Genomic DNA, 27,315 nt, shown 5'->3' with positions numbered 1-27,315 from the left:
TACAAAGCAAAAATTCAATCTTGTCTGGTCCTTTTCAAGTTTACCATGTGTGTTGATACAAAACATGATTTTAAATGTTGAGCTCTCTTTATGGCATTCTGCATTTAAAAATAATAAATTGTTCTTTAAGCAATTGAGTAGGGTAATTATTATGACAAGAGCCGTCAGCTCTTTCAAAGATCACTTTTAAATGTCACTTCAGTGATTTCCTTAAATAGTTGTAAAAGGCAGTTTTCTAATTGTGAAATAGTACTGTTTTTATGGCAAACTGGAGTCAGAGGGCAATGAAAAGGTACTAAAAGGTTTTATCCTTTTCTTGGTTCCATCACTATTAACATGTTGTTCCCTTCTTTCCTGTATTTAATTTTATTTTAATTTCCTCCAGAGATCAAAAATAGCAGTGTATGAAAAGATGTGGACCTACATGCGATCAGCAGAGCCGTCAGTGTTTACGAGGACTACAGCCGAGGGAGTAGCGCGTGTCCGCAAATCCAAGGGCAAATTTGCCTTCCTCCTGGAGTCCACTATGAATGAATACATTGAGCAGCGAAAGCCGTGCGACACGATGAAAGTGGGAGGAAATCTGGATTCGAAAGGCTATGGAGTAGCAACGCCCAAGGGTTCCTCATTAAGGTGGGTGGAATAGTATAACAATATAACATGTGTTGTTATAGTATTCCACCTTCCCTGATGTCCCTGAGAGAATTATTTTGTTTTGTTTGTGAACATGGTATGTTTGTTTGTGTTCTTTTTCTCCATTTCATATTTTTTGGTCAACAATCAGGTAATTTTTTATTTTTTTATTTTAGAGTACTTAATCATAGTTGATGTATCTCTTTTAAGGCCATATAAAAACCAAACTGGTTGAACACTAGCTGCTTCCAGTGGGCCTAAAACATAGGTAGCACATGCTTCTCTAGCTCATCGACTTTTTTTGCCCACTAAAACCTGCGCTCTCATTATGTCAGTAATAATTCTACATTTTGTCATTATTTTTTTAAAGTATGCCTGCCTTCTAGTTTCTGAGTAAGAAGACATCAACCTCCTCCATGCAAACCACTCTTTTTTCCATTTCAATGCTTCATTTATTATGGCATCATTATATTTTAGGTTACCTGAGGTTGTATTTGGTGCTAACTTCATAATCACGTCTATTTACAAATGCAGCCATGATCAGAGGGAAAGCTGGGCTCCGATTTTATGGTGCTTACTCAAGTCACACTCTCTCTTGTTGCAAAGGGAGTGTGGTGTAAGTAAGATCTGTAAAATTCGACCCGATGGCGATCCAAAATTGTAGACCTAAAATGTGATTCATGAGCAAAGCCTTACACGTGTGGATAATCCACATGTGTTAAAAGAGAGACTTTCATTCTTAAGGAAATTTTGGTAAAATCTGCCCTTTTTACCCTTTTGGTCCTGGACATAGAAAATTCACATGTTTATGTCCAGGAGGCAGACTTGCCTATTTTCCTTAAGTAATAAAGGCTGCTATTGAATTGCTGGGGCTAGAGCAAAGCCAGAGTCGAAACTGACGACGGACAAATTACCCTGATCTCAGTGCTGCTTGGGAGAGATTTGTACAAAGCACAGATACAAGAAGAAATCAGAATCTTTGCTAAAGGACTTAACCAAGAACCCGGTCTTGAGAAATGATGTGTCTGTCTGGTAAGCCTCTGAAAAATGAAGGTAATAAGACCTGTACTATTGCCCAGCAGGAATGAAAGCAATATAAAAATTATATGATTGTTTTCATTGGTTTCAAAAGGGGAACTGCAATGTGCTTTGGATATGTGTGTTGGGCGGGGGAGGGGTTGAGACACATAAAAGAAACAAATGCTGTTGCTGGAAAAGTTGTATTAAATCAGTATTTTGTGTTTGCAAGCTACACTGCAATAATTAGTGAGGGGCTTTATGGTATGTTCATAAGGGGTAATTTTGAAAGGCAATAGAACAAATTAGCCAGTAAAGACAAATTTGGGTGTGGACTTTGGCGATTCTGCAGTCAGATTTATGTGAACATACCTCCCATATGAAACTGGAGAAATGTGCAGGGAGAAAGCCAAACTAATAAATGATCCATGATAAAATTCTACCCCCAAAATTTCAACCCTTCAGAAACTTAAACTGGCATCAGGATGTTTGGTCTTTAAGGGTGTGTTTTGTACTTTCAATAAGACCAAGTAGCAAATAAATCTCTACTGAAGTAGTAGTTATAAGAGCACCTTAGTGTAAATAACTTAAAAGAAGGGGAGAAGCAATGGTAGTTGATATGTAGATCTGTGTTCAGACTATTGATTACATTCACTGGATGTCGCTTTTGCTGTGAATTAATTCTCTGTGGATGTCGCTGCCTTATCCTCTGTCTTGTGTCTACTGATAAAGTCAAGTTCCAGGGACTGAATTTGGCCCTCAGATATGGGTATGCCTGATTCCCATTGATGGCAAGAGCATTCCCTCTTAAATGTGCCACTTTGTCAAATCCACACTACAGGGATTGTTTGGGGGAAAGCTGAAGGGCTTCATCTGTCTAGAACTGTATAATAATCAGCTATTGGCTTCCCCCTCTTTTCCTGTCCTTCTCTGGATCTTGTTAATGAGGCAATTGTTACACTCAGCTTCCTGGATGGAGAGTTTGTTTATGTGCTTTGTTTTATACATACCACAATTTCCTGAGCAAGCTGGCCCCTGCATGCCAAAACCACAGTCAGTTTGCCCTGTCTTTGAGAACATTGGAAGGGCACTGAAGGCTAAGCAGCATTCACCTAAGCCCTACCTCCTCACTCCCCTAACCCCCCCCCCAACCCGCCCAGCTAAGCAAGAGGCTCATTAAGCGTAAATTTTCTTTCTTATTTGACTACGAAGGGCCTTCTGTTGCAAAAGAGGCAAACTAATATAGAGATGGATTCATAGTCACCTTCTGTATAAATGATTAAGTTTGTAGATGCAAATTCAAAATAATTGTATTCACCAGAGCAAGATCCAGAGGGCACAGATACCTGCTGCAAGAGTATCTTTGAAATCTGTCTGCCTTCTTTGTTCAGTCAAGACTAAGTCTGTATTCCTAGAGGACCTGTCTTTTTAAACCAGTTCTTTAGATTAATAGTTATGGCTGTAGTGAGACTTGTGTGTTTCATTGTCATTAATTTTGGTTTTCTCATAAACTCTGTTGTTTTGATTCATTAGGCAACATGAGACTTTAAGAAAAGGAAAACAGTCATCTTTCCTTCTATGTAAGCTTAGCCGAATGCAGACAAATGACTAGCAATCTTCAGTTGGTCCAGGGAGATTTAAATTTCTAGGTCTTGCTATTTGGTCAAAATGCTTCAGGAAAGACGGAGAATATGTTATATAATCAGGATGGAACATCAGGACTTGGGTCTCTAATACAAACTTTAAAACAAATGCAATCAGCATCATCACAGAGAGGATATCTGTGACCAGACTAAAAATATTACAACCGTGATGACTAGCACCAATCTTTATGATAAACAATAGTATACAGAGCTCTTTATTGTTCAAAGAGACTTTACTTCAGACTAGCGTTTGCTGGGCAGACACAGTGAAATGTTACAACCATTGAGCTAGCACTCACAGCTCTCCGTTACAGAAGGCCACTAACTATGCTCAGAAATTTTTGGTTTATTGTACTTTGACATAGATTCTCCAATTTTTAGGTGATAAAATGATACCTGATAAATTGATGCTGTTAAACTTAGCATCTATAGATTTTGATAAAAAGGGAAACAAATATAAATAAATGTACCTACAAACTATAAATATCCATGAGTGAAAGAACTTAAATCTTACTGTCGGTGTTCTTTATTTTTCAACATTACCTGTTAAAGAAAACTCTCAGGTCTCATGAGATAAAGGGTAAAATCTCTTCTTTTATATTATATCTCATCGATCTCCATACCTTGATGTTTCTCATGAATCTTCTTTCCACATGCACAGTGCTATTTATACTACTGTCAGTGCCATGGCCTGCCTTCCCATTCTTTCTCCCATACCCTTGGCAATCAAAATGGTTTTGAGAAGCCTTTCTCTGACTTAGAAATTTTTAAAGGTTGTTTCAAAATATACACTTTAGATGGCATTGTAATGGTATGTAAAATTTAAACAAAAGAGGATGTATTTTTATTTTGACTGTACTATCAATACTACCAACTTTACTATACAATTTTACTATAGTGTAAATATCTACTATACTATAGTTATTTACTGCCTAGCAAAGTTGGGTACTTTTCTATCAAAATACTATCTTTACTATATTATCTATATTACACTAGTTACTATACTCTCGACTTTACTATGCAATACTTTTGATAAGGTCCTTTACAGTGAATCATAATTTAGTAAATACAGACTTACTATTAACTAGTTGTTAGATGAGAAGACCCCTTTTAAAGATACTTATAGATCTAGTAGCCGGAAGTATCTCCAGGGAACAAAGCAGTGGTTCATATCTCAAAACTTCCCCTGGCCTTTCTAAGGATTTATGTATTTGACCCTAATATTTGAAGTCAAGTTTAAAAAAAAAAAATAGCCTCCTGTAATTCCCATTCAAATTTTGCCTTCTCTGAAGATGTTTATGGGACTGTGTCTAGAATAAGACAAATGCTCTGTTAAGAAAAAAATGATGTTTCAAAAGAAGCCATTTCAAAAGAACTTGATCAATAGTTGAGATCTGGAAGAAAATGGGGCCCATTAGACTTGCTGATGCCTGGTAGCAGGAACCCATGGCAACGGGAGCTGGTCCTTTGAAACCAGACACATCATGCTCAGTTTACAACAGACAAGTCAGAGTCCCACAGCAGTAGTGGCAGGAGGAGGAAGTACTAAGAATGGGAATTAAAATAGCACATCTTTCATTGGACTATTTCTTTAAGTATTTAACACGATCACTGGCCTCATAGGACACTTGGCCCAAGTCTAGATCTGTATGTGGGTAAGAAGAGTTCTCCATAGGCGAAATTATTCCACTTTGGAGGATTTGTTAGGGTACATGTATTAGCCTTACTATTCAAATTCACAAATAAAAAATATATTATCTCCAAGGAACCACTTTCCCATGTGAAATTTGTAAGACAGATTTAGTCAGTCATCAGAGGTTCAGGTGTACTTGGAAGATTTAGGACAAAGGGGGTTTTCTGGATGTTGTGTGTGAAAATAAAGCTGTCATCTATTTTTGGTGTTAGTAACAAGTCAACTGTTAGTACTTCCTGTAGACACTAAAAAACTTAAAAGTACAGAAATTTAAAGCTGAGTACTTAATATTACTGAGCAGCACTTGGCCTCAAAGTGAATAAACTTTTAACTTGTTTTCTGGAAATGAGTTGCAAGAGATTTGAACACATTTTCTTAATTTTAACTATTATGGAAAGAGATATGTTTCTGCTTATGACATCCTTCAATTTTTGTTTCCATATTAAAAGATGCTATAGATAACTTAGTTTTTGTAATCCCATTATGTTTTGCACCTCTCAGCATACACACAAACACACACAATCCTCCCAGTTGTGATATGCTTAAGCACTTACCCAGTTTGCCGTTAAAGACTCTGATGTTTATTGTGCATACCATGTATTTTGCATTAATGAACTGAGAAGTCACATCGTAAAGGTATCAATACTACATGTGTCCCAGAGAGAAATAAGCCCCTCTAGAGTCCATATACCCCATATTTTCCTTTCTAGATATTGAGTAAGTAGGAAACATAAAACTTCCCACTGCCATTTGAAATTCTAGATTTTTCATTAACTTCTTTCCTACAATTAAGAGATGACTGAAATTACAGTTCCCCATGAAAAAGAAAAAAGTTGCATTTTTCTGCATTTCTTTAAGATTCACCAGGCATTATACTTTTTTGCCATTCTTCCCACTAGAAAAAAAAAAAAAAAAAAAAAAGGTTGATATCATTTCCCTTCATTCATTTGCCAATTCATTCAACAGATAGCTACTGAGTTCCAACTGAGAATTTACCAGGTAGTTTTCAAGTTGTTCACTCTGGGGATGCTTTGTGGCTGCCACAGGAAACACCACCTTGAGGTTTCTAACGTCAATGTTTAGCTTGGGTACCTTCTCACCATTAAGCTTAGAAGCTGTATTTTAGTAACTTGCCTAAGGAAATGGATAATTTGTGGCCATTTCGTTCCTACCACTTCAAAGAGAATTAAATTTAAAAAAATAAAACTACAAAAGAAGTTTAATAGTTTAAGCTCTCACAACCTGATTTGATGACCATTTAAGACTAGATCACAATTCTGGCAGTTCTAAGAAAAGCCAGAATTCCAAACTCGTATTCATTAGTCCCACATAATTGCCTTATAAATAAATTCTACAAAGATAAATAGTGTTCCAAAAGAATATCTATATCCTAAACAATTCAAATTAATTCAGTGACAACACACAACTAATGTGAGTACAGAACCTATAGCCAACCTAGTCAAGCAACCTTCAATTACACATGCCAACTGTATTCAGGAATCATAAAGTTGTATCTCAGAACAAAGTTCATAATCTGATATGTAATATGTGTGCTGTAGATGAATTTATCCCTACATTAGTAGTGTATGTATGTAAGTATTTTTTCCTGGTGCATGTCTAGTAGCTGGACAGGTTCCATATTATGTCACTCATCTTTACAGATCAACTCACGTAAAGAATGGTTTCCAGAAGTAAGTGCAGTGCTAGAGCTAAGGTTAAAAAGGGGACACAACGAAACAACAGAGCAAGTGCATGAGGGTTCTGTATGTTTGGATCCCCCTTTCTATGCTGGTGGGTGGCAATCCAGATATGGCGTCTCCAGGACTACAGCTAAAAACCCCATTGCTGGAGAGGAGACATGCCCCTCGAGGGCACTGGCAATGCTAAAATCTTGAAAGAAGCACAACTAAGATACAGGAGTAAGAAGATGAAGTCCAGGTAGTCAAAGCAAAGCATTTGGAAGTCTCTCCAAAACAAAAGGATTAGGGATGGGGAGAAGGGATGGAAGGGAAACTTATGGCACCAGAAATCCTAGAGCTAGGAAAATAGCAAGAGCAGCAGGTGTTAGTGTGCCTGGAGCTGCCGCTTTTGCTTTTATATTGAATGTGATATGTTGTTGTTGCCCAAATGAGTATGCTGCATACACGTAGTCTCAGTGGTAGGACCAACACCCTACACCAGAGAAATCATCTCTGTGAGGTGTTCCACCTCTCCCAACCCCGCCTGGCAAGCATCAGTTGACAGATTATGACAGCATAAGAAGCCTTCACTTCTATGACAGGAAGGGACACTAAGACAATTTTGTGATGTCACTGTGACGGTGTATTCAGATCAAAGGTAAAGAGTTAATGTGTGCATAGGGGTCATCTTGGAGGATGGAGCCTGGTTGCCCTTAGAAGTAACCTAAGAAGATGCAAATGTTTCAAATCGCAGTGCTTTTCCTTCTCTGTCAAATTTCCCTCCATTTCCTCATACTTAGCATTTTCTGGACCAATATTTAATACACCTGAAATAAGAAGATATTTTGTTTCTTCTATGCATAACGCAGCTGTTGGCCATCGCTACAAAGCTGCTCTTTGGCCCTTTCAATTCTCAATTAATAAAGAAAATGTATCAGATTGATTTTCTTATAGGATTTCAGGCTCTAGGACCATGACTGCTATAGATAGTAAATGCCTTTGAACTTTGCAACTGTAAAGTTGCCTGTATTTAGCTAAGGAGTAGCTGTTAATTTATCCTCAGAACAGCAGCAAGGTCAAGTGATCAGGGGATGGGGGCAGGGGGCAGGTTGTTGTTGTTTTTGCTTTTCGTACATCATTTGTTTAGGGTGCTATTCTCCAGATTTATTTTCCTAAAGAAAGGGACACCAGGAGATTACAACCTGGGAGGCCTCCGCACAGGCTGCTGCAGAGAAAGGAACCATTCAAGTTCTCAGAGACATTATAACTCTTACATAACTCTTACTACTCTGGACAGTTCCGCAGGAGCCAGAACAGAAGCATTATAATTGTGCACAGTAGATTCCTACCCCTATTGTCCCAGGGCCCTCTGAGCTGAGAGTATGGCGGTAGGGTGGAGAGAGACTGCAGAAGAGAGAGGAGAGAGGGCTGTTCATACTTGGAATGATTAGTCATGTAAAGAATATTTCAGACAAACACACACACAGAGGACTTTGGAGGAAGTGTGGTAATCAGATTTACCATAAAACTCCAAAATACCTATAATAAAGTAGTATGAAGCTCACTTTATTGTGGAGATGTAACATTCTCCTAAATATAGAATTTTATGCAATGCTGCTTTAATGCAGTTTTACCCTAATGATAAACATCTACTTAGTACACCGTGAGTAAATAATGGTTTTCCATAAAAATGAAAATGTATCCATTTCTTTCAGTATAGCATATGGGAAATAACTCATCCACAACTTTACACATTATTAGCTTCCTTTTGTCTCTAAAGATAGAATCGGCGAAGATGGGGCTGGTTTACGATCCACATTTGAGAAAAGGAAGATAAAATAATTTGGCATTCATTTGGAATGAGCTGAAAAATAGTAAAGACCCTGGTCTAGAATTATATTCTATTTTAATTTGAGTGGGGAAAAGGAACTATAGCTCATTCATTTTAATGTTTACCACCCCATCCCCACCCCCATCAGTCCTATAGCTCTTGTTTTCAGAATGAAATAATATACATTTGAGATGACTTTGCCACAAGCACAGCAGCATACACACCTGAATAGAAAACCATCATTTGACTCTCAAAAATACCCAGTCCTGGCCCCAAGCCTCTCAGAAACAAGCATTATATTGATTATGAGAATATTTTTGTAAATAATAATTTTATTAACAGAGGTTATAAATACTATGAACACATTGTTTATCCTCCTTAATGTCAGAAAAGTCTTTTTCATGATTAAAAGTAGTTTATTTTAAATGGGCAGATTCCATACTTTCTGAAACCTAAAAATCATTGTTAAGACTCATCCACAGAATGGAATAAACCTTCAAAAACTTTGTGAAACAATTTCAACATGCTCCTCTAAGGTTGCACTCAACCATGAAGATAAATTAAAGGCATAAAAATATTCCTGCCACCTACTCAGCCTTTCACCGTATACAAAACTGAAATGTGGGAGAAGCCTATCATTTTAAATACCACTGACCATACAGTCATATCACATCATGTTGAAATAAATTAGACTTAACATAGCTTACTTTTTTCCCTAGAGTACTCAGTGAAGAAATTGACACAGATAATTTTTTACAAAATGTTAAAAATTCTTTTTTCTCTAAGTATTAAATATTTGGGAGTTCGCCAAAATAAGAATTAAAATGCAGTCAGTCAAACAAATGTGACAGAACCAGCTCCTCACGTCCAGAGAAAATAAAAGAGACCCCTCTCCGTTGTTGCTTCATTAACATAAGATTGCATAAAAACTGTCAAGACCTACCTAGGAGGCCTCTGCTGTCATAACATCCTAGCTGTTTCATATTTGGAGCTGACAGATATGCAGCTTCTGAATATCCTTTTTGAAATGGTAAAGGGTCAGAATCCTACTAGTAACTAAGAGAAGACATCATTGGATCCCCAGCCCCTAAACCCTCTTTTCAGGCATTTGCTAGGACCAAAAAATCCCCAAAATTCATAAAAGCATTACCAGCAAGTACCGCTGCTCTACATTGCTAGTGATTTTAGCACGAAAAGCAATTTTTTTAAAAAGCATGAGAAATAGAAAACTTAAAATGAAAGCAAGTATCAAGAGCCCTAAGTCAGTACCCTAACCTTGGGTTTGTATTTGAGACCTAGTCGGAGGTCAATAGAAGTAAGCAGCATCCAAGAAAAGCTGAACTTGGATTGTCTGCCAGACTAAAATGGAGAGGGCATACACTAAGAAAAAAAAAATTGCTTTCCATTAAATGACATAGCAATGATAATACTGTATAAGGCAAAGAGTCAGTTAATATATTATTTCATTAATGGTCTCTTTAATTTGTTCACTTTTATGAGATGATGTTTAAATTTAGCTTAATACAGAACTCTAAAAATTACTGAGCAATATATTTCTTAAGTGAAACAATAACAGTGATACTATAGCATTATAGTTTTCAAACCACTTCCACATATATCATTTTACTTGCTCCTTTTAACACTCTTACGATGTCATTTTGTTATAGAGAAAGGCATTATAGAGACGTTAAGTGACTTGCCCACAGTCCCACAGCTGAGATTAGAACTGAGATCTTCTGACTTTCTCCAGTGCTCTTCCGGGAAAAGAACAAAAAACAGAACTTAATATAAAAGCAATTTATTTTGAAAACTTACTAATCAGTTCCTGGGATTATTCCATGCTATAGTTTTGGCAACACTGATAATTTCCAGGCATATTGAAAATACCCACATAGAGCTCAACAAACTACAACATTTAATTTATATTAAAAACTAAATAAATTATTGTTAAGTTGAAGAAATTCCACAGAGGTAGAGGCAGGTCAGCACAAAGAAAGATTTTACTACAATTAGAACTAGTCCAAAATATAGGGGGAAATTGGCTATAATCCCCAACAATCAGAACTGTTCACGTAGAAGGGATTCGCACATCTTTTAGAGAGTACACTGTGACAGTGACAGCTAAATTCCCTTCCCACGACGAGAGTATGATTTTCTGCGTCATGATCTGGACTATCTTTAGCAACACAACAAAAGAATTTTCTTATACCTCTTTTCATTTGCAGACACTTAATTAGACTGGGGGAAAATTCATTCCCAGAACCTCAATAGAAACTCGTGCAGTTTGGGAATTAAATAATTCCCAATTATCCAGTGAATAGCTGCTTTTATTGCAGTTTGTCTACCTTGTGAAATGGAAAAGGATTTAAGAAAAGCATTTCTCTGCAACAACCACAAAACTAGACACAGACGTGGGTCTGGTATCCTTATATATAAAGACATTTAAAATTACATACCGACATCAAACTTTTGGCAGGGAACAAATCTGACAAAATTCATTGGATTATATAAAAGGGGGAGTAAAAAAGCAAAAGCGAAGCACATTCGTGTAGAAGGACTTGCTTGGATAGTTTTTAGAATAAAACATATATTTCTATATCTAGATAGGATAAAAATTGTCTGTGCAATGTGGTATCCTGTGGCGTTTCAATATGTCATACTTGAGAGGGTGATTTTTTAAAGGCACCATAATAACCCCAACAACTTCAGGACCATTTAATTGCTTTTCCATTTTTCCCTTCGTCACGAATAGCACTCAGTTTGTGGCCTGAAGCACCAGAACAGCCCAGCCACTGTAATTTTACCCAATCCAGGCAGTGTATGCAATTCCACTTATTCCTAGGTTCTCAGATCATTTCAGAATATAAAGCTATTTCCTTAAAAACTCTGTCACCTAAGTGATTTCCATGGATGAAGTAGGTGTTTCATAAAACACGATTTATTCTTTTTTTTTCCATTTATAGCACACCTTCAGAGTTTCTGAATGTATTTGTTCCAGAAAAAAAGGAAATGCTCTATTTCTGTATATATTCTTTGGAATGTATAGAGCTTACTGGATAAAAAAGGCTGGTTTGCCCGAAAAGTCATTTTTAGAATACTCATTAAAGATAGTGAATGAAGTCAAAGTTCCCAAGGAAAAACATGAGGGAAATCATGTATGCTTGTAGTTAGAGGAGTTTTATTATGCCATACTTATATTATGTGACTTCAAGCTGATTCAAGTTCATAGGGTGAATCTAACACTAAACAAATGGTAACAGTAAAAGATGTGTAACATAGAGTCTGCCATACAGTGTTTTTTCCCTGCACATTTTCATAATAGCCATTAGTGTAATGATTACAACATCCTTCATTTTGACATCTCTGGAATATATTGTGACAACACGAGGTTCCAAAATACATCCATTTTCTCACCTGATGTCATTTTACTTGATAAAGAATTTTAATAAGTTACCCAAAGTTAAATAACAATAGCACATGATCTTGTATGGGTTCAGGCTCATTCTTGGTCTCCACTTTCCTCCATGTCTCACGGAATTCAATCAATTGTCTGGTATTTATTTATTTTTTTTATGGGAGCCAGTCACTATCTCTGAAATTATGCCAAAGGAACTAGGAACTGACTCTAAGCTCAATTAATTAAACAGTAGTCTCAAAGAGACAACGTAGTTTAAATAAGAAAAGACCGTATCAAAACCCATATACGGGAAAAAGAAACAAAATTTAATAACTACGACATACAGAGCACATGTATATAAATATATTTCTCCCACACACATCACTCCTTGATGTTGATGTTGCGATCTTCATCTGGACAGATGATGCTGCTGAAACTCAGGTTAAAGAGCTGATAAGTGACAGCGCTGGAACAGAAGCCCTTTATTGTCTAATTCCCAAATTTATGCTCCTTTCACTATGCTGCCTTCTTTCCGAAGACACCAGGAATTTTGGTTAGATAGAGACACATTGAGAAAAGAAAAATAAAAATCTCAACTTTATCCTACCTGTGATTCCGTTTTGAATAAACAAAACAAGCACATAGTTTCTGATAATACCCATCTCTCAGACTTACTCCTAACCCTCCCATCTAATGACCCTTTAGATTTTTTCTTCATTTTTACAATGATTCTTCTTCATATCAGATTTAGTACCGCTCCAAACACAGTGTTGCTTGTAGCACTATCATTTTACCCTCAAAAGACGTGAAGACCATCAGGGAGATGGGCTGAGACCACCGCAGCATGCCTCCTTCTCCCTAAGGAACTCTAAGTGCTCCTACGATACACGTCCCCCCCGCCCCCCAGCTCCCACATGATTTGGTCCAGCTGATAAAAATTACCCAGGTAATGCCCTTCCATGAATTCCCCTGCTCTAAGTCAGTCTTCAGCTTATTGGAGCTCTGACAAAAGAGACTGACTGAAAATCAGGCAATTTGTCCTCTTTACACAGCTAATGTTCTTTCCCCTTTGGCTTAATCCTTAAAATGGATTTTAAATTCGATTCAATGAATGCCCCATTATATCAGGCAGTTGGTAGTGTCTTGTGAGACCTGAGGAAGGGGTTGGCCAGAACTGAACTTGACTTTAATACAAGACCATGTTCTATTATTGTTTAACTTTGGGTATTTCTCCCCTAGGAGGAGGACAGAGGAGAACTAACCAGCTCCAGGACCAAGGTAAGAGGGGAGTTTTCTTTCAAAAGAATGGGTTCCATCCATTTGAAGGAAACCCCTCCCCCACCTATTTTTTAATCCCTTTTTCTTTATACTTATATATTTCTTATCCCACCAGCATTAGGAAACCAACTTGCCATCTGTGCGTAATGGTTATTTGAACATCCACTTACAAATGTTATAGCAAGAAAAATTAAAACCTTCACACAAGTCATATCAGTTATGTGCTAATGCATTTATATTTTCCATCATTATTAAATATCAGTGCCAATCTTCCATGTAAGATTAGATTCTTCCATAGGCCTTAGAAAATTGTCATCAGCTGTTAATTTCTCTATATTAGAATATGGATAGTAAATGACAATCAAACCATAATGAGTAATGGGGTTACAAAAATGTTAAAACTAAAATTCAAAGTGTTTGTATAGAAAATATATTATCATTAAGAAATGTTTATTAAAAGAAGCAGCTGGCATACTTTAAATGACATATAATTTGAAATATGGTCAGACTAGACTTTTGATGTGAAGTAATACAGACTTAATGAGATTTTTAAGGTACAGTATAAAACTGTGATTAGAAAAACAAAAGGGAAAAGAGGTTATATTGTCCTGAGCAGTATTTCTTTATGCTATAGACCCTCTTCCCAGGCATCTTTTATTGTTTTTAATAGTTTCCATTGTTACCTCTCATATTTTATGTTGTTATCGGTGGAAAACATTAGTATTCTCTGCCTTTGGTACTCTATTTCAAATTGCCCTTTCTTAGGGGAGAAAACCAAGGTGAGAAACAAGTCAGGATATTTTAAAAGCATCCAGAATTTGAGATTTTAAAAGAAAGGTGCACCATATGGAGGGACCAGCTCCAGATCCTATCCAGTTATAGTTCTTCGTTATTGTTACCCTCCAAGGAAGCTAGATCTTGTGTGACTGAAGTCGATTTTAGGAAAGCTTTAGGATCAGGTAACTGAGACACTTAGGGCTCAAGAAACGAAATTTTAGGAAGGAGAAGAAATGTGCAAAGAAAATGAGAATTCAGGCAATTTGTTGCCAGTAAATAGTAGTCGTCTTTCAGAAACACACTTCGGTCATTTTGTTACATATGTATTTGAATCTTGGCATCACCTTAAAGTTGGATTTTTGAGATTTTTTTAATGAAAGGAAATCATTTCAGAAGGATATATTTTTGTTGAAGACTATTGTCTTCTGAGCAGGAACCATAGTGGTCATATAATTAGGAACAATACAGAAAAAGACACATATGAAATAGAAATTTGATTTTAATACCAATGTACACTACTGACATAGAAAATGATATTGCAATGGTCACCTAGTCCAGAAACCTAATATCGAACTTTTTGCAGATATCAAACATCAAATAGAACCTAATTTTGACTTTGTCACTCATCTGACTCTTCAATGAAAAGTACAGGATATATTTGAGGCATATTATTCATTCCTGATTTATCCACTCCTGAATTTTAAGGTAATGGATGTGTGGATTGCCTAAGCAATCATACAAAAAAAGGAAAATGTCACAATATTTTTAGCAGACCATTTATGTCTTAAAATTCGATATCTGCAGAGACATTAGTAATGTCAGGCAGATTTGTTGTGTACAATTTCATAAATTCTTATGAAATATTTCATGGTAATCTCATTCAGGGAAAGAATTGTTAGTGGTTCTGCAGTGTCTTAGTTCTTTCGGAACCATGTTTTGTTTTCCTTTGTGTTGTTGCTTAGTAACGTGAAAAGAATTAGTCTTTTATTCATTGCATTCAATTTGTTAGGTATATTAAAAATAGGTAAGTGTAGTGCTCAAACTGGGAACTAAAGAAGTACCCAACTTCTGATAATAAGGTAATAACTGAAAGACTATGTGACATGTTCTAGCATTAACACTAATAGAAGCAAATGTAGGTGAGGCTCTTTGAAGAATTTAAACTTTTGGTCACTTTTTCTCCTTTAAATTGTTCAATAAAAATAAATGAGAGTTAAAATTCATTTTGTTTTAAAATATGACTATGAGCCCTGTTGCTCTCAAATATAAGCAGCTTTGTGTTTCAGTTAGAATTGTATAAACGTAAAATCTTTAAAGACACATGGACTTCGCATTCCTAGGCTTGTTATTTTCACAGAATAACAGATAAGCTACATGCTCTTCTACCTATGAGCTCTCTTTCAATGGCGTGTTCAGACAGCTTCCTTTCAAGATCCCATTAGCTAGCAATCCCTATTTCTATAAGACTTATTTTTATCACTCAATTTCCTTTTCCTATTTGTATTATTCTCCCACCTCACCAAAATCTCAGCCAGAAGTTAAGATAGATAAAGCAAGATCAATTAAAAGACATTTTAAGTTACTTATTATAGGTTATATTCAAGTACTAGTCTGTGACTAAGGAACCTGAAACCTTAAATAAGAAAGAAAATTTGAAACTAATTTTTCCTCTCAGGAACTTGATGGGAAATTTAAATTATTTGCATATAAAGGTTAACTAGACATATTTAGTGAGTTAAACACACATTTAAATACAGTACAATAAATCTTAATCAAGTTAAACCAGAGTTGCCATTTAATATCTGTTCATGATAAACATAACTTTTTAATTTCTAAAATGTGCTGTCATACTGTTCTAAGTAGTAAATTTAGTAACAGAAGATTTATCTAAATGTCATGCTTTATTTGCTACACTGAAGTAGGTTAGAACTGAGTTATAAAAATACCATTATGTGGGAATTTTTATCTTAGAGTTTGGTTGGAAGTATCATATTTCACTTAATTTTCACAACAAACTTGTATTTGATTTTATCATTTAGTATTCTTCCTTGTTCACCTACATAATTGAACTAGTGGTTCCTTCATTTTAACTATCTATAACCTCACTGAAATACCTTTTTAGATTATTTTGTTTATACACTGAACCACACTGCTACTGTCAGTAATTTTTATGTCCCTCTTGCCAATATTTAGTAGACAGTTTTGAGGCCTTTTGCTTTGTTTTATTTTATTTTGTTTTGTGTTAAAACACTCTTCATACCAGGCCTTCTCAAAATCCATTAGGTTCCATGATCGAAGAATTTCCTTTTATTGTCCAGCATAGTATTCTTTCATTTTAATAGGTTGCTTGAGAAGTAGGACCTTAAGTAACTCACTGAGATAGCAAGTCTACATGTACTCATTGCATGCCTACTATAGTTCTTGGCCTGCATTAGGACTGAGAATGGTATAAAGTACCATCAGACACAGTTGCTGGCCTTCAAGGAAGAGAAAAAAATGTACAGAGATAACATTATAAAATAATGTGACTCAAAGCAAATGTGAGTGCCCCAGATAATAGATAATTTAAAGAAGCAGGAGATAAAAACATTCTAGAGTATCTAGGAAAGGCCTCATAAGATATGGTTTAGATGTACCCATTGATAAATGTTAGCTGAAACAATAAGTCATGAGTGATTATTGGAAAATGGTAAGAACTTTAGAAAAGCTAAGGGGGGTGGGAGGGAAGCAATTCCTAGTGAAATTTCCATCATAAGATCGGAGTCATTTTTAAATAAAACATCTTTAGGACTGCAAGGATTCCAGCCTGGCTGGAGGCAGAGAAGGTCTATTTGGGAAATTAAGGTGGTTAAGAGAGTAAGGGCTTCTGTGTTAGACAGACCTGGGTTGCAATCCCACCTTTCCCATTTACTAGCCATGTGGATTCAATGAGGATTCAATGAGAATATGAAGAACTTGACACAGTGTCCTGTTCAATAAAATATAATTAAATTATACTTTAAAAGTATACGTAAACTAAATTGTTGGGAAGCCTTGAATGTAAGAAAAATTAGAATAGAATAGTAACTTGGAGGCAATCGTGAAGCACTAAAGGTTTTGGATAAAGCACTATAAACAAGCATAGAAACAAGGTTATTCTGACTCTGGGTAGCTGAAAATGGATTGAGAAAGTCAATTGAACTTGTCTCAGATGATAAAGGCTTTGACTAAGGTGATGCCTGTGTAATAGAAATGAAAATATAAATTTGGGAGATACTTTTCAGAAAAATTGTTCTTAATGGATAATTGGCTATAGGAAAGGAGGGGAAATGAAAATTCAGAGATTGAGTTGTTGTGATTGGGCTTTGTTACCTTATTGTTTTCACATTTCTATTTCTTCTGTAAAAATTTTTCTAATCTATTATACGGCAGTTTCCTTATGATGCTATTATTGGGCACCATCAATTATATATCCTAAAAGATTAGAACTTAAATCATTGAGAACCTTGTGTGTATCAAAATTAGAACTCTCTTGTTTTATTACCTTTGAGAGAAAACAAATGTTACCATCTAATCAAATCAAGTCATCATATAGGTTCTTGGTATTGCTTTTTAAAGAAAGTTATCTACTGTAATTCCTTCTTGGATATTCAGGAAAGACCAATTCAGTTGACAAGATCACCTGCCTTTGAAGTTTTATCTCAGCTCAAGGAGTATTTAGCCAGAGAGGACAGAAGTTGCCAACTGACAGGGAATATATGAGTCAAAGCTTAATCAGAGATCACCCCTACCAAGCCTGACAAATTTCTCAGGAAAAAGAAAAGGTCCCTTAGAGGGCCATAGGAGGGATGACTAAATCATTTAACTACACAGGAAAGGGGACTACCAGAAAGCAAAGGGATCCTGGGACTGGGGGAAAGAGCACTGGACCAGAAGGCAGAAGACTCGCGTTCCAGCTGGGCTTTGGTGAGCAAGTCACCTAACTTTCATTAAACCCCAGTGACCACATCTGTAAAATTAGATGGCTGAAGACCGCCTCTAGACCACATTTTGACAGAACTTCTAGGATTCTAGTTCTTTAAAACAATTAATGGAAGTTTTTTAAGAATAAGCAAAGGGTGCAAATGGGAACAGTATCCGTGGTCCATTGAATGGTGTAGAATTCTGGAAATCATCTAAAGAAAATAAGGAGCATAGTTTAGGAGATGAAGGAACCCATTCAAGGACCGGGGCAGTCCATGCAGCAACTGATGGTCCAGGCAAGGCGTCTGCATGAAAGACCTGGTATGGCTGAACATGTACTGAGTGTGATAGCCACCAGCTCTTGTATTTTTGAAATTTTACTTTAGAATAATAATAATTTATAAAGTGAATTATATTGTGAAACAGTTCACAATCTAGGCAGCTGGGGTCACTTCTTGACACAAAGCCTCTTTTGTATGATTAGATCACAGATAATGATAACAACCGTGTGGTTTGGGGTGGGGACTTTATTCCATACAACCTCAAGGAGCACTCCAAGGCCACCACAAATAAAGTAAAATTTACTTTATTTAATATGAATAATTGCTATTTTTCTCAAATTATATAAAGGTGACTAAAACTATTTTTTAAACAGTTTTTATTCTGAATTTTTATTGATTTAATATATAGTCCTTAAAAATGCCCCATGCACAATGTGCTTGCAGAATGATCACAAATTGAGGCTAGTACCTGAGAAGTTCCTTCTCGCCAAATCAAAGGCTAAAAACCTCTTCTCTATTATCATTCTGTGCTGCCATGGGTCGTAGAACTATTTTTACTTCTCTTCCTTTAATATACATACTTGGAAGTAGTCATTAGTTAATTTTAAAAATCTAGAACATACATTTATCAGTGTTTATGATTGCCCTTCCATGGTCTGTGAATCCCCTGAAATTGTATGCCAGTCTGTGGTTTTACATGTTTGCATTGTTCCTGAAAGATTATCCATAACTTTCATCGAGTTCTATAAGAGGTCCATGACCCAAAGAAGGATAGAAATTTCTACTCTGTTACCAAAAATTCACAAAATCATGAAATTAAGTGGCATGAAATATTTGTAAGGATTACATTTTTTTTAAAACACTCAAGACAAAATATAATTAAAATTTTCATTTATCACAATCTCTAGCTGGTGTTCTGACTAAATTACTGGCAGACATCATCACAAAAATCATAATGTTCCTTCAAAGAATCACATTCTTCAGACATAGTTCTCAAATAGGAATTAGGCAAATTCCAAAGAGCACACAATTCAGAGACAATTCCTGGAATCTAGCCCAGTAGCTACTTAATTTGTTCGGTTCTCTTTGATTCACTTGGAGTATAAAACACAAAGGTCTCTAAATATTAATTTAATTGCATATATATCATCCAAAATCCAATACAAAGACAATTAATCCAAAAAAAAACTTTCCCTCCTAATTTTGATACTAAAGTATAATTCAGTAGTGCCATTTAGGCAAACTGTCATTGCATAAGCAAACTGAAGTGAAAACTTAATATCTTTTCTAAAAACGTTTGCATATACAAGTAGAGCAATTTAGCTCAAATTCTGCCTTTGGAAATGAGTGCACAAATCCAATGAAGCAAAAAGAGCCTTGTGCTTGTTTACTGGAAGGAATAATTTGGGAAGAAAAGTAATAAGACAGCTCCAAGTTAAATTGAAAACTTAGTGGAGCATAGATAATGCGGAGAACTGGTTACTCTTCCAGGCCTAAAGAGCTGATAGAAGGTACAGCTGTGAACCCAAATGCCTTTCCTTAAGGTCAGAAATATTTAGTTCTTAACTCTACCATTTGACAGCCTATTGATTTTTATTTCTTTATGATATATTTTTTGATAGATAAAGCAGTTCTTTTTCTCAGTGAGTTATTAACTGACTTTATACACAGTTCTGGGGTTTGTTGTAAAGTCTCAGTTTTTCTGCTAATTTCCTCTATCCACCTTTATTTGAGGGAACATCATTAATTAAACCACAAAAGTAAAACCACAGGTGATTTTTCCTCCTCCCCACCTCCTCATCCTGCTTTATGAGATAGACTTCTATGTGTGCAACATTTGTGACAATACTGACAATGCAGCCTCATTAAAATCACAGAATGAATAGTCTATAGAGAGTTATTATTATTATTTTTTTTTTTTTTATGAAATTTCTATGTTCTTACTAGAGTGGTCCTGGAAAAATTTCTGCATATATTTGGCTGCTGCATAACAAAGTCTAAATCAAATGAGTTTTCCAGTTTGGAATTTCAGTTTTATTTCCATAAAGGGATAAAGTAAATATGTGGTATGATGGAAGATTTTTTTTATTCCTTTTTTAAAAATTCCTTCAAAAAAATCAAAAAAGACTTTTTTCTTGAGGGTCTCTAATATAGTTGCCAGCCATAGAATCTCTTTCTACAAACAGAGGTATATACATATGTGTGTTTTTTTAAATGGCCCACTCAGCAAGACTCAAGTCTATTCACAATCACATTCATTTAATTCAGTTTTAGGAAAACAGCTCACCTTGTCTATGTAAATACGTGTGACAGCAAGTCTTCTCTCTAGGCCACTGAGAGTTAGTTCTATTAACCTCCTGCAGATCCTATCTGATGGTGCAGGCCTGCTAACTGATGCATTACTTACACTTCTCTGCCTGACCTGTTCCCCTCAAATAAAGTAGTACTTTTATAGAAGCTAAATTCATGACATGTCCTCCAGCCTGTGACTAGAGAGAGACACAAAACCAAGTGGACCAAAGTAAACCACGTAATCAGGAACAATGAATGTTTTTCTTAGAGCCTTAAGAATAACTCCTAAATTCTATCCCTTCTTCAATTTTTTTCCCCAAAATAGAATATACGGAGGATGCCAAAAAAATGTAGACACATTTTGAGAAAGGAAAAAGACTGTATTAAAATTGCAATACTCAATATCTACTAATAACAAAAGGTGAATACAAGTCAAGTGTATACATTTTTTTGGCACCCCCGGTATATTTTGGTTCACATACAACAATTCTATTAGATATTATATTATAAAATAATTGAGAGGGATTTCTGTTTATTTTTTACTGATTATTAAAGTATCACTTCTCTTGTAGAAAATTTTGGGTGAGTCGAGAAGCATAAAGAACAAAATGCAATCCAAATCAACTGGAATCCCTCCATGGCTGTTTTTCCATTATTACTTATAAATATACGTACATATAAAATATTTTATTCTCCAGTTAAGATCACAATAAATATACAAATTTGTTTTTTTCACTTAACATTATAATATAAGAATTTTCTCGGTCATTAAAAATTTTTAATTGTCATAAAACATTCAGTCATATGGATTATTGGTGCTTATCAATACCATCACCTGGGAGCTTTGTAAAACATAGATATACTGCTCCCACTTCAAAAGAATTTGATACAGCAAGATTAGACCTGAGTACCTGTATTTGTAATAAGTGGTTCTGATGTTCAGATCAAGCTTGAGAACCACTGTTGTACACCAAAATCCACTGACTGTTGAGCATGTAAATTGCTCTCAGTGTTTTGCTTCATAAATCTATTTGCTATGTAAATATATAGGTTGGTGCAAAAGTAATTGAGGTTTAAAAGGTTAAAAATTATTGCAAAAACCACAATTACTTTTGCACCAACTTAATACTGCGAGATTTACCATGTTACTTTGTCAACATCATTGATTAATTTCTTAAGATTGATTCCTCAAGGGGAATTACTATAAATAATTATCAAGGGTAAGAATTGTTTTTAAGCTTTTGTTGTATAAAGCCATGTTATTTCTTTCCAGTTTTTAATTCTATCATCAGTATGAGAATACCCATTTTATTAAATCCTTGCTTATATTGAACATTATCTTGACTTTATTTTTCCCAATATGAATGGCAAAACAATGAATTTGCATTGTTTTCAGTCACATTAGTTTAATTCCAAGTAAGATTGGATTATTTTTGTGATTTGTATTTCTTCTTATATGAATTATCTACCAATGTCTTTTGTTGATTTTTCTTGTTGAGTCATACAATTTTTAAGTTTTTAAAAAATATATTAAGATGTATTGGGGACTGTGAAAAAATTCCTAGTCTCATTTAGGTAAATATTCTGGACATTTTAATAACAGATATTTAAATTTTACAGAGTTTAATTATGAAAAGAGCACTTCCATCAGGACAGCACAGACCTAAATCTGAGGAGACTTTTTGCATGTATATAATAATTAATTGATTCTTTCTTATAAGGATAATAAAGCACTAGCGAAATTATATAGTAGATTAAAAAACTGCATTAAATTCATACACTATTGATATCATCACCAGCAATGAAATAGTCATCTTATTGAATTAAAATGGAACTGAATTTGTTTTAAACAGACTAAATATAATATTGCAAATTATTTATTCTACAAACTATATATGTTCTAAGTATTCTATGTGCAGACATAAGTCGAGACCTTATATATTTGTCCTTTACAATAATATTCTCAAAACTAGGAGATCATAAAAATACCAAACTTAACCTTTAAAATTTTTTCCTATTTACTTAGGTAGACATTTTATCAGATATAAACTTTAAAACCTCACCAACAGAAAAACTACACTATAAGAAATACAGTCTAGAAGTAAATATAATGAGTAAGGCAAAAGGAAGCATAAAAGCATATCTACATCTATAGAATTTAGTGATAAATTATTTATGGAAGGGTAGAGGGTAAGAGATAAATATCTGAACCTGAATTAAGCATGCTTTCAATAAGAATATCTTACTTTGCACTAGATTAATTTATCCCAAAGTAATAAATGGGAAAAGTTCAGGTCTGTTAGGTCCTGTCCCAAAGCTTTCGTTTTATGTGGTATTTCAACAAGATTCTCAGTAACAAAAATGGGTCCAAATGCTAGGGCAATCAGGTATGGATTTTTCCCAATCTTGGATTCAAAGGAAATTTTAGGAATAAAAGGCATTAGAAGTTTTCCAGAGGTCCTGGAATTTGTCCAGGTGAGTGTTTTCTTTCCAACCCTGAATCAAGTTCCCCAGCACCTCACCGCTATGGATACAGCTATTTAGGGAGGGTTTGTTTTGTTTTGTTTTGCTTTGTTTTGTTTTGTTTTGTTTTGTTTGTTTTTAACCTAGAGTTTCCTTAAGGCATAAATGACAAAGGCAAATAAGTAAGTTACCTGGGTCTTTTTTCAATGTATAAAAGGTCATTGTGAATACATCTGGGCTTTTAAATGTGGTTTACACATCCAGCAAGAATATGGTCACTTGTTTCACCTCTCTTCAAATTTTAATTGAAAACAATCCCTTTCAATTGAGTTTATTCTGGAAAAGCTGCATCTAATAAAATTAAAAAAATTCATGTAAGAAAAAACCGACAATATTTTTCTTCTATCTCATCTGCTTGGCAGACCACTATTACAGCTTCTCTGATGCTTAATGAGGACAAGAATATCCCTTATTAATAGTGTGTGTTTCTGACATTGATTTTGAAATCTATGTCTGAAATGTATGAAGGAAATTCCAAAGCAATAATAAAATGTGTTGCAGCAAGTCCTGACTCCTTATGACTTCCTTGGCTTGCTTACAATTACTCCATCAGAGTTCCTTTTTCTTTTACCTGCATAAAAAATACTTTTTAATCTAGTCTGGCAAAATGAGTGAAATATATATATATATATATATATATATATATATATATATTTGAGTTAATTGATGATTCTTCTTGTTAATAACATGTAATAGCAATGCATTTCATAAAATAGAACAGATGTTCAAATGGTCCTTACATATGTAATTTATGCTGCAGTTTAAATAGAAATTTAATGAGGCCGTTAGACCTAGATATTGCATCTTTAGTCAGACAATTACAAAAAACATGCAGTTTAAACATGCAAAGATATCTTGAAATCCTGAAAACTATCTCTAAATATGAATTACTAAATGCCTTCTATATATCATTTAAAAAAAATAAATTTTACATATCACAGTATAAAGTAGACTTTATTGAGGGACCACACGTTTCTGGAAGGAAAACATGTGGATTAATTGTGAATCGGGCAGTGAATTACCTATTGGTCAAGTGTATTATACTAACCAAATATAGATCTATGTATATATATACACACACACACATATATGAATAGCAGTGTGAAACTAAACTGTTTTTACATGGCCTATTAGATGATATTAGAAAGACAATGTCTTAGAATAATTTTGTAGAAAGCTTTATTCCAAACAATTTTTTTCAATGTAAAGCCTTTTTTTCTTATCCATTCCTTTATTTTGCTTTTTTGTTTCCTATTGTGCTGTGAAACTGTCTTTGGATATCGCTAATAACCCTGTTAAATAACCCTCTCATGAAATGGTTTTAGTTTTATGAAAGGAATGGTCTAAACCAACACATAAAATAATTGGGATACCACTTCATTTAAAAAAAAAAACATATATATATATATATATATATATGGCTAAAGTATAGAGGATTATAAAATAATTTCCTCCAAATAAAAATTTTAGTAGTTAGGTTGAAATCATTGAAAGACAAATTTAATTTCTTGTGGACACAAAATAAAACAATTCCTTTCTCCCAACAGCATTTTTTTTAAAAAATAGATGTCTAGCATTACTGCATACACTGATTCATGTCTACATTTCAGTCTGGTCCTTTTGGTGATTAAACTGACAACCTTATTGTTTACTTCAGGAAGTATATTAACTATTTCACGTCACTAATGTGGCACTTAGTTGGGAATGTGGGAACAGATCATTTATTAGCATTTAGTGAATGGCAGTCTAACTCTTAAAAACAGTTAATACTCTCAAAGTTCATGGCTTACTCATGGAAAATGTTTGTTCTCCAAGCGGATCAGACCATCACAACATGAACATCATGGAAAATGAACATCATTTACTTGAAATATTACAAACACATTTTAAGAGAATAAACACTTTAAGGGGCTGATTAGTGGTGAAATATGCAACACTATTTATTAGTCAACTGAATGACATTTCACTTGCAAATCAATGTTCAAGTGCTACTCATTAATATGGGGCAGTTTTGTTTATTTTGTTTATAATTCATTTGGTATTAAGTAATCCCCAAACTCAGTATTTATCAAATAGCGTAGCACAAACTGTACCCAAATTCTCAGTATATAAGCCATTCCCTATACTTAACAGAAATTTCATTAAATGTTGGGAAAACCTCTTGAAAAAGGTAATTCCTCATAAAAATTGTAACTTGAAAGCAAGGAAGAAACCAAATGTATAGGTGGCAAAAGCCTATGACACTTTTTTAAATCCTTTTAGAGAATAATTAGAATATGCTATCTCTATTCCCCTACAGAGATAAACATGAGAAAATCTAATCTAGGGTGTTTGCCAAGTCTACATCACATGCAGCATGACTTCCTAGGGTAAAATTACTCAATTTAAACAGTCAAATTGGCTATGTAATCCTAGTTTCTAAATAGCATCCAATGCCTTTAAGAATCAACATATAATTCAAATTTAAGACCTATTCCCTAAAAGCTGCTACTACCTTTCTCTTGACTATCCTATGATTTCCAGGCCAGGAAACTGAACCAAACATGGAAATCCTAGATTCTGAGCTGAACTAAATCAAGCAATCGTTCAAATTAAACTCTCACAAATAATAAAGGGAATAATAATTAAGCCATACTGTTTATTGTCAGGAAATCAGTACACAAAAATTAGTGGCTGGTTTAATGGTTTGTTTATGCCATTATGTTTTTCCTTCTGGGACCAAATTTTCATTTCAGACTCTTTTAGGTTGTTAGCATTCTAGGTAAAGGAATTCAAGACAATTCTTTCTCAATTAATAGTAAATTTAAGATATTACTGTTGTGAAAAAAGTTCATGTAATTGGTTGATGATGATGGCGGTTATTTGACAATAAATGAACTGTGAAAGAGAACAGCACTAAATACTACATGTTTAATACACTTTGAAATTAGTTACAATTGCCTTTGGTTTGGACTCTGGTGGAAGGGGCTACAGGATGGCAAAATGAGAGGTTTATTTAGCGACTGGGAGAAGCTTATAGAAGAGCTTAAGACCTCATTCCTTCTAACATCTTAACAGCTGTGCAGTTTCTTACAAAATATGTTTTATCGTTTCAAGAAATGCTGTTAACCTCGCAGTTTTAAAACTGAATGAACAAGGCCTCTTGGACAAATTGAAAAACAAATGGTGGTACGACAAAGGAGAATGTGGCAGCGGGGGAGGTGACTCCAAGGTTAGCCTCAATGTCACCAAAAGCGGGTAAACAGTATGTAAAGTAATAGGTGCATCTGCTGGGAGACTTGGAGTCTGGGCCTACTAATACCACCAGAATTGCTAGTCATGTCCCTTCACAAACTTAAGTATGCAATTACTGTCAAAGCAAAAATATTTGCAACTGTTATCAATTCGGGGACACACAAACCAACCTAATTAAAATAGTCTCTGAAAAATCTCTGGCTTTGAAAATGTGGATCAGACATTGTAGTCCTATAAACCTTGGTTTTGGTAAAGCAGTAAGGGATGCTAGTTTTTGAAAGAGCAATTTAGTGAAGAAAGGAGGGAGAACAGAGAGGGTATGTCTTTCTTGTTTTCTTTAACAGAACTCCTATGAAATGTTCTGCAGTAATAGCAGTAACCTGACTCTACCTAGATCTGTCTAGAGTACCTATTGGAAAATCATTTCTCCATCTAAATCAGACTTCTGTTAAATAATGTTACACAATATAAATCAAAGATAGTCATGTGAAATAGACATTTTTTGCCTCCCATAAGTGGATAAAACTATAAAATGATCAGGCTATAAAAACAAGACCAACTCACCTTTGTCTTCACTGCATCCCTGTCATATTTCCAGCTTCATAAAATAATGGTTTTCTTTTAAATTTCTGAAGAAAGAAAAAAAGGTATACAAAGAAAATATTATCTAGTGTACCAGAATCCTTTTTTCACTATGCATCAACTTAAAGAAAATAACCCAGAAATGGGAATATTCTGACTAAATTTTATTTTCTTACATACCTTTAATTGGTATGTAATAATGTTGAAAATTTAGAAGTATATGCACTTGTCTTTAAAATCTAGAGAATTGCCCAAAACGAGAAGTCCTACTTCTCTTCAGGTTCTTGACGGGTCTATATAAATTCTCTCACTTGGACACCCAATCCACAAAATGATGCTCTGTTTTCAGGGAGTACCTGTCAAATGGCTGCTGACTGACTTCACCTTTTTTCAATGCTACAAACTTCCCCATCTAAAGAGACTTTCAAATTCAGCTAACTGGTATATTCCCGTCTAATAACTAGCCTTACCCTAGGAGGAGGAAGGATAAATTTTGCCAAATGAATATTCTGG

The 27,315-nt window shown here is 34.8% G+C and overlaps 1 protein-coding gene across 10 annotated transcripts in view; it reads left to right on the top strand.

Moving 5' to 3' along the window:
• Positions 1 to 27,315, top strand: part of GRIA4 (glutamate ionotropic receptor AMPA type subunit 4) — a 377,366-nt gene that overhangs the window by 335,832 nt on the left and 14,219 nt on the right. For 6 of the 10 annotated variants that reach the window (XR_012497413.1, XM_074335543.1, XM_074335547.1 and 3 more), the window contains 2 exons: positions 386 to 633; positions 26,083 to 26,197. Coding sequence is in view for 9 of the 10 variants with exons in the window: in XM_074335543.1 (XP_074191644.1) it covers positions 386 to 633; positions 26,083 to 26,197 (363 nt within the window). In the remaining variant the exon portion in view is untranslated. Of the gene's footprint in view, positions 1 to 385; positions 634 to 13,132; positions 13,172 to 26,082; positions 26,198 to 27,315 lie in introns of those variants that run through there. The other 4 variants (XM_074335541.1, XM_074335546.1, XM_074335548.1 and 1 more) reach the window with 3 other exon arrangements.

This window comes from Rhinolophus sinicus, linkage group LG06 (assembly GCF_036562045.2).
Source record: "Rhinolophus sinicus isolate RSC01 linkage group LG06, ASM3656204v1, whole genome shotgun sequence".
In the NCBI taxonomy this organism is placed as follows: domain Eukaryota; kingdom Metazoa; phylum Chordata; class Mammalia; order Chiroptera; family Rhinolophidae; genus Rhinolophus; species Rhinolophus sinicus.
The sequence above is the reverse complement of the archived record's forward strand: the minus strand, read 5'-3'. Positions and strand labels throughout refer to the sequence as shown.